This window comes from Rhyacophila brunnea, unplaced genomic scaffold (genome assembly GCF_057557595.1).
Source record: "Rhyacophila brunnea isolate RB1 unplaced genomic scaffold, BYU_Rbru_1.0 scaffold_21, whole genome shotgun sequence".
NCBI lineage: Eukaryota > Metazoa > Arthropoda > Insecta > Trichoptera > Rhyacophilidae > Rhyacophila > Rhyacophila brunnea.
The window spans coordinates 34,466,785-34,475,863 of NW_028232871.1; the positions used below are offsets into that span (position 1 = coordinate 34,466,785).

Consider the following 9,079-nt stretch of genomic DNA (forward strand, 5'->3'; position numbering starts at 1 on the left):
CACATTGGTCAGCTTATGAGTTCCTTCATAAACCAGTTCCATCAGATTTCAGTTGCGCCGTGGGAGGATGGCCTAAGTCCTGCCTAACCAAACTATAATAAATTAAAAATATTATTCTATCTATATAAAGAAAATATGCACAGTTATGTATGATTTAATTTCATAGTTGTAGATATTTTAGAGAGAGACGACTATTTTTTGACTATTATCTAATATCACTTGGTTTTTGCAGGGTTTATTGAACTTTAAAAACTAACCAACACCATTTGTAAAGTGTAGTGTTATTTCAATGAAAACAAATACGTATGATTGACAAGTGTGCACTATTTATGGCGGATCTTAACAGCCTACATTCACCCTTCGCCACTGTGATTTTGTTATGCTGTCGGTGATATTTCATAGGTACTCAATTTGTGAGAAATACGCATTTATTTAAGATTTTGAACTCGAGGTTCCCTTTTAAATATACTGACGAATCGATTGGTTTGTCTACATATTACGTCAAAGAAAATGGTCACTGCTTGTAGATAATGTCCTATTAGCTAGATAACTTTTATTTTAATCAAGGTAGCATTATACATATAATGTTAGACTTAATCTAATATTAGACATAATATATGTCTGTTTGAATCCCAATTGGTAAAAAAATTCGGCTTTACAATATATTTTCAATTAAGGATGTTACATTCTTCAATTTAAATCTTGTGTACCTATGCATATTAATAATTTATTCTTGAATAAAGCAATAGGATAAAATATTTAAGTATCAATTATTTATATAATATACCTAGTACTTACCAGCTCTGTAACCTTTTTACTGAATTGTAGTGGGGGTGTTAAGCTTTAGGATTTCAGCTTATAAGTACCTATAATTAGAATTTATAAATCAACTTAGGATCGTCATAATATTAGAGAGTAAGTATAATATTATATTAATTATGTACTTATTTTAATTGAGTACTATTAATCATTCTTCAAAGAATTGTAGGCTTAAATCTACGCATGAAAATATTGATTACATTACATATTATATTATATATTGTTATAATAAAATAAATCAACACTCGTAATAAAATTAGTTTAGCAGCGCTTGCAGCGGAAAATAAAATTAGTTCATCCTCAAACGAAATATTTTTTGAAAACAGTTTCGTACTCGATTACAAAGATGTCAGTAATAAAAATATAATAATATTATTTTATTGCATAAGATGGTAAATTAATTTTCTATCGTGTTTATCACCACTAGACAATTTTAATATAATATTATGATTTTCCAGAGTTTTTAACTTACTATCCAAGTGAAAAAGCATGAGATCAACGGCAGAGCATGAATTATTTTTTACTTTGATAGTGAAATGTTTAATTTGAAAACGACATAATCTCACTAAGTCGATACATTTCATACTTTCCTTTATAGTACGGCTCCATTAAACTGAAAAAAACATGGTTTCCCTACGTGTGTCACATACTGTAGTAAATACCTACCTAAATAGTACGTAAGTAGTGACGTGTCGTGGGGGTAGGCAGATTGAGCGTCGCTTATGGGCGGCAGTTACTTGAAGGGCGGAAAAACGAGGAGAATCATTTGGTATATAGAAATATCTACCTAAAATGTTATTTATCTGTTTTATGTGGTAATGTAATATGCTCGGTGAACTATTATTGACATTTTGACATAATCAAGTATTCATGCATATAATAGGTATTTACGTTAAGTACATAATATAGTTACCAACTAAGTGTAATAAAACACTACGTTGTACCAACCTACATTATATCATATTTTAATTTGACTATTTACTATTAATTAATAATTATTAGTATGTTAGTAATCGTGCTGTGAATAACAATATGTACCTGCAAAGGGCACATCTGATCTAGATGCAGTGGAGCTTTGTGAGGAGTTAAAATTACTGTGTAGACTTGTGACTGAAAATTCTTCGCCACATCATATGGGTATTCTAATTTATTTATGATAACATTTTGTAAGACATCATTATAATACATAACTTATTGACAATGCCAATAACGGTGGCTAGCGCGGAGAGGAGTTTTTCAAATTATTTAAAATCATCTGCGATTGACCAAAGAAAGGCTAAATGGACTCGCAATATTGTCTATTGAAGTAGAGATGGCATTTAAATTAGATTTGTATGGCAATATACCTAGTTGACTTCAAAGTAGAGAAGGTCAGGAAAGTTTTTTTATTTGAACGGTTGAGAGTTGAAAGTGTTGAGACCCTTAATATTAATAGTATATTATATTATGATTAAAAGTAGGTGTATATTGAAATAAGGAAAATTATTTTGTTTACATGTTGTACAACGATAGCATACCTAGAAAAAATGGTGTGAAAATAATAAATATGTGTATTGCTAATAATTGATGGTACAAACCAAATGTGTCAGAAATATCAACCAAAATAGGACCTCAGACTCCGGTGATTTGGGTGAGTGCTAACTTAATTAATAAATTTAATTTTGTATGTTTTAGTGGTATACATTTTGTCATTAACGTATCCATACAACACATTTCTTAGATATTGGAGTCAAGAAAGTATGATAAAAATATTGTAAGTATAAAAAATCGGGATTGTATTTTGTCTAGGGACGTCACAGTACGTAAGCCCAATAAAATTGATGTTAACAAACAATAATTTTGTCGTGTTTAGGTGTGGACGGAGGGTTTAATTTGTAAAGAACTTTGGGAATTCAATGGATACGGGTTCAAGTCCCGCTCCGAACTGTTTTTTAACTGTAGGTAAGATCATACATATATGACAATAATATTTTTTGTCGTAATTTACACCATGTAGGTACCTATACGAGGGAAAGGATGAAATCTTCAGAATCAACTATCTTTCTGTGAGAGGTGGAGACGATCTGTCAGGCGCGCATACAAGAGGGAGGGGTTCAGGTTGCAAGTTGCATATTTGGTAAATAATCATTTTCAATCAAATAATAATAAATTGTGCATACCTAATTCCACCACTATTTGAGATTATGTTACGAGAAAATGATATAATTTTCAGTTGATGGTGTGAATTTAAGATTATTTGTGTATTTGTATGTTTAATCCGACGATAATTAGATTTATTAATAATTAGAATTAGACAATTTGAAACTAAAATAAAAGGGGACGTCACTCTAAATTTGCGGGCGGCACTTTACTTAGGGACGCCACTGGGTATAGTAATTTTTTTTTTTTTTAATTTTCAGACTTATCTCCTTTTATTTCTATGCACACATACGTCTATAATTATCATTGTTGATTAAACTGAATTAACTCAAAACTTGTATGAATATTTCAGATGTGGGCAAATATACAGAGTGAGGTAGCCAACACAGAATATCTACAAACTGTCTTGACTAATGAAGTGAATGTAGCTAGAATAATATGCAAATTTGAATACTCCGATATATATCTGAATTAAATTCAGTATATTATATTATTTATTAATCAAATTATCCAGTCAGCATTGAGTATTTGGTTTGTTTATGCAATAAACATAATAATATAATATGATTGTATCGTTATGCAGTTAGTAATATTTTGAATATATTATTTATGTTAAAATTTGTGTAAGCTAGGTTATCAGCTGAAGTTAATGTGTAACATCCAGGCGCGCACAAAACGGGAGGTTTCGAACACCTCCCCAGTAACCGAATAAATATAAATTATTAATGTAAATGAAATACTACTTCTTCTTATTCTTCGTCAGGATCTCATGATTAAGGATCGTGTCTCGGATAATTTGGCTACGAACAGCCTTCTCAACGGGTTGGCCTCACTCCTCAAATCATTCTACGACACGCAAGTCATGTGGTAACTGGAATACCTGTGGCATTCATGAATTGGTGCAATTATCTGAGACATCCAATGTTTACCAGTTGTTATCTCTGTAACGGGACAGCCTGATTTCTTCAAAACTCGAGTCATTTACAGTGAATGAACAGCATGGATTTCGATTTAGAGCAAGCCAATCAATGGAAACCTACCTGACGGTATTTATCGAGCATATTGTGGTCACAATTCCATTAATTCCAAGCGTTTTGTCCTATATGTTGCTCTAAGCGGTTTCAATTCTCGATTTTCCTTAACACTCTGGGCAACAAAATTATTTTACTCAATGGAGTAACAAGTACCAAGTAATATCTTCTTCTTGGTCATTCCATCATAGCTGAGGACTGTGACCACCTTATAATTTTTCATCTTTTGAGCGAACAAGACTTTCCACCCCTCTCGATCCTCTGCTTCTCTTAAGGCAGTGGTCGGAAAACCGCGGCTCGCGAGCCCCATGTGGCTATTTGGCCCATTGAATGCGGCTCTGCCACAAATGACCATATACGGGCTAAAACAGTTCCTTATTAACAGAAATTAAAGCATTTCTCCTTTTAAGGATGTTCACTAACCAGAAATAACGGACCATCAGTTGATCCAAAAAAAATATTTCTTGGTAGACGTTATGTCTCATCAAAATCAGCTTAATCGTAAACTGCAGGAGAAAGGAAACACATTTTTTTCGATGTTAGAAGAAGTTATTTCGTTCGAAAACAAATTATCCCTCTTTGCTCAAGATTTCGAAAGAGAATCTTCGATTTACTCTCTAAGCAGCGCTCGAAATGGAAAAGTTTACGAACCGGAGCGCTCGACAAATTTTCTGAAGATATTTACATAATCATCAAATCGTATGTGTATTTTATAAAAACAAGTATCAGATTTTGTATTCTATGGCCTATCTAGCTCAGACGGTCAACATATTTTTTCCACGAGATGGAGCCATAATTTTACAAATTTCACGAGCCGGAACGGCGCTCCGGTGCGTTCCGTTCCGTTTCGAGCCCTGTCTCTAAGCCTGCTGAAACATCACCAAGAAAATAATTCTGATATTTGAAAGATCTGGAGAAGAAAGACATGATGATTTTTAACACCTGAAATAGTATTCGTGACGCATGATCAGTTGAAAAAAAATAGCGTTCGCTGTTCTTTCCCTTTTCGGTTCTACATATTCATGCGAACAATCGTTTTCAAGCATGGACCTTATCAAGAATAAATTGAGAAGTCATCTTATTGATTAGAACCTGGAATCGTGCCTAAAATTAAAAACAACAATATACAAACTTGACTTTTCAAGGAGATGCAAGGCACATTAAGTGCTGACCATGATTTAGTTTTATGGATACTGTAGGCCTCCGAATTCTTGGCTAGCTCGTCGCCGGAAGTGGAGGTACACCAATGTGGAAGAGCAGGCAGTCACAATATTATAGTCAATAAAAAGAGTAGTCATTGAATTAAAGTTTATTTTATTAGTATCCGAAATCACAAAAGTTAAAAGAAAGTCAATTCTATTACTATCCAGAAACCACAAAATTATTATAAAAGTTCAATTCACTATTATCCGTAAAACCACAAAATATTGTAAAAGTTCAATTCATTATACGGTAATTAATTATCAAATTAATACACTTATTGTTTATTGCTTATGAATTAATTATTTAATATTAATTCTTAATTAAATGTAGACGAGATTACGCGAGCGCGGGACACTGCGACAAAAGTTTGGGAACCAGGTCCAAAAAAAAAATCGAAACGACTAAGTCGCTGGTTGACACTTCACGGGCGCGAACTGTCAGAGTGACAGTAGGTATTTATACCAAGAGGTATTAACCGGTAGGTATTGAACCTCGACGATGGTTCATTGGGACGTGATTCCAGATCGGCTGGATCTACCCCGCAAGTCTCTCGGACTTGTATGGAAATATATGAATAAAACGCGCTCCTGACTGTCGCGGACACTGGGTCCAGAAACACAGAGAAGACTGATACAGAAATCGAAAAATGGGGACTTTTTATGCAAATCGGGATGATTTCACGTCTTCGGCCAACGTTTAGGGGATGCAAAAATCTTGTAACGGTTTCCTAATGAAAATTAGAGGAAATCGTTCGGTGGCTAATTACACGTATTGCTTACGTATAGATTCGCTATACCAAATTATAGGTATTAGGCCGCGCCTCGTTACTTATATATTTCAAGTACCTCTACGTACATAGACTGAGTACCCTAAGAAGCAATTACATCTTGTTTCTGACTCAGCCACGCGAAAAATGCACGTACGAAGAAGTATTTGGTATCAACGGATTTGTCTTTGAATTTCCCGTCGATACAGCACACCCCCCGTTCTTCATGGCTGAGGGAGAGCCGTCTGCAGGTTCGGCCGAACTGCAGGCCCTGGTGGCGTGACGGTACCTCTTACCTAAAAACAAGAATGTTCACGAGTTAGCCTGGATGGTAAGGCCCTATATCCCAGTAGTAAAATTGGAATATCTGCGGCACCAGGCCTACAATAGCGCATACCAATCCTTCGGCCGACTCCCGCCGGAGGGCCAACTTTGAGGCCCTCTGACGGCCTGAATACCTCCCGGACGTTGGTCTCCTAACATGAAATCTGTAGGTTACTAACTCCTTTATTGAATGAAAGCAAACTACTTATAATTATTAACCGGGAACGTTGATCAAAATGGTTATATATTTGTGCCCGTCGCGTAAACTTTTCTACATTCTTAACTATTTTCGATCGATGTCGCCACAGGCCCGCACTTACGTCTAGTTGACGGATGTTATTCCGTCCACCAAACATATAGGCATTAATAATTGCTTAGTACACGCTCATATTCCATTAATCAAGGATTTCTCGCACTTTATTGTGGTACTAGATCGCCTTGACAACAGATATCGTCGATCCGATTTCCTGTCTCGTCGCTCGGCGTGCGTGAACGTGATGCAGTCATACACGTGAGCGAGGGGGGCTCTGTTTCTTTAGAGGGGGTATTTTGCGATCGCGAAATCAGTTTCGACACACACGACAGAGACGCCATCGTATGTTAGAGCAGGAAAGCTGCCGGAATACCGATTTGGGAACGCCGTCCGCAGAACAGCCGTGTCTTTTGATCGATGTCGAATGAATTTGATTACGCGGGGAAATCATGATTGAAATCGGTTCGGTGGACGCCTATATGTTGTTCTGCTTTGTGATTGCACAAAAATGTGCAAATGGGAGCTTTCGCAACAGGCTTATGAGCATATATGTTTACAATTATCATGCCATGGACGCGCGACATGTAGTGACATCGATTCACATATTATTATTACCATTAATTATCCCTTAATTATCTTAATCCCTTAATTACTATATACCACTAACGCCCATCTATACATCTCGCTTTATTATTTGACTAACCCATTGCATATATATATTAAATTTACCTATTATATTACAATTTACATTACACATTACATTACAAATCAAATCATATCTTAAATTTACTCTAACTTAATTAACCCTTTATCCAAATATGTATTTAATCAAAATTTAATTTTATCACCTTATTACCTTATATTTACATGGTCTGCGACCGACTTATCTCTTCCACAGTTCACTCTGAGAAGTAGTCAGACTTGCCAGAGCAAACTGCGGGACTTCTACATATTGTATCAAATATTGTTCTGGAATCATGATTGAAATCGGTTCGGTGGACGCCTATATGTTGTTCTGCTTTGTGATTGCACAAAAATGTGCAAATGGGAGCTTTCGCAACAGGCTTATGAGCATATATGTTTACAATTATCATGCCATGTACGCGTGACATGTAGTGACATCGATTCACATATTATTACCATTAATTATCCCTTAATTATCTTAATCCCTTAATTACTATATACCACTAACGCCCATCTATACATCTCGCTTTATTATTTGACTAACCCATTGCATATCTATATTAAATTTACCTATTATATTACAATTTACATTACACATTACATTACAAATCAAATCATATCTTACATTTACTCTAACTTAATTAACCCTTTATCCAAATATGTGTTTAATCAAAATTTAATCTTATCACCTTATTACCTTATATTTACATGGTCTGCGACCGACTTATCTCTTCCACAGTTCACTCTGAGAAGTAGTCAGACTTGCCAGAGCAAACTGTGGGACTTCTACATGTATCAAATATTGTTCTGCTTTGTCGAGGGTCGTAATTATCTAACCGGTGGCACATTGACTACCAGGATCAGACCGAGCGGTTGGGAGGCACTACTTCTTATGGGAGCGCCCCCCACAGGGGCGGAAAATTAAGTGTGCGTCAATACCTTACTTACAATTTACTTTTTATCAATAAATAAGATCATTATTAAGTATGATATCAAGTTTTATTTAGTGTACCTGTAGTCTTAGACTTAAAACTTTAATTTAAGTTTATAAAGTTAAACAGTGTACCTACCTACTTATATAGTTTAAGTTTAAGAAATTTGGCTCTCAAAAGCAATCTTAATCGTTGTACTGTTGATATTTGGCTCTGTTGACTAATGAGATTGTCGATCACTATCTTACGGCAAAGTGAATGCTGCCCCAGTCAGCTCCTTCACTTGGTCGCTCCAGCGCGCGGACGCTTTTCCTCTGCTTCGCCTTCCCTGGAGGCTATCCAAAACGACCAGTCTTTCCAGGTTATCTAACCCCCGCCGAACAATATTTCCAAAAAAACTGCAGAATGTGTCTCAGACATATTGTTTAGAGCCGTTCCTTTATCTGGACAATTGACTGTTTCCTATGCGAACCATTCGACTACACCAACCACTTTTCGATTTTATTTGCATTTAAAAATTTGCGGCGTCTTATTGCGGACGTGAAGATCTCTTCTCATAATTTTGTTTGTCCGTATTGTTTTAGCTTTGTTTTTTTTGTATCTTATATAAACATTAAATTCATTTATTTCTGTTAAGTCTCCGTGCCTTTCTGTCCCATGGGACTTTTTATTAAATTATGTCTTTCAGTAAACTCAGTCAAAGCTCACTTGAGAATATGGCGACCCAAGACTTGGGCATCTGCTCCTGAGACATTCCCAGGCGTAAAAAACTGCTGACGCTTCATAGCCAAACGTAGGGCCTCGTGATACACTCGATTAAGACCGAATGTGCGGCGGGGTGGGTTGGTTTGGAGGGGTCTATGTTTGTGTTGTTTCGTCCTGTGCTCTGATATACGAACCATTTGGCGCCAACACCACTTTGTCGAAG

The 9,079-nt window shown here is 35.7% G+C and overlaps 1 protein-coding gene across 1 annotated transcript in view; it reads left to right on the plus strand.

Annotated features, from left to right (window-relative positions):
• Positions 1-6,241, plus strand: part of LOC147070980 (organic solute transporter alpha-like protein) — a 30,708-nt gene extending 24,467 nt beyond the window's left edge. The window contains exon 7 of the mRNA XM_085949272.1: positions 6,095-6,241. Within this exon, the coding sequence (XP_085805398.1) occupies positions 6,095-6,241 (147 nt within the window). The remainder of the gene's footprint in view (positions 1-6,094) is intronic.
• Positions 6,242-9,079: the final 2,838 nt, after the last annotated feature.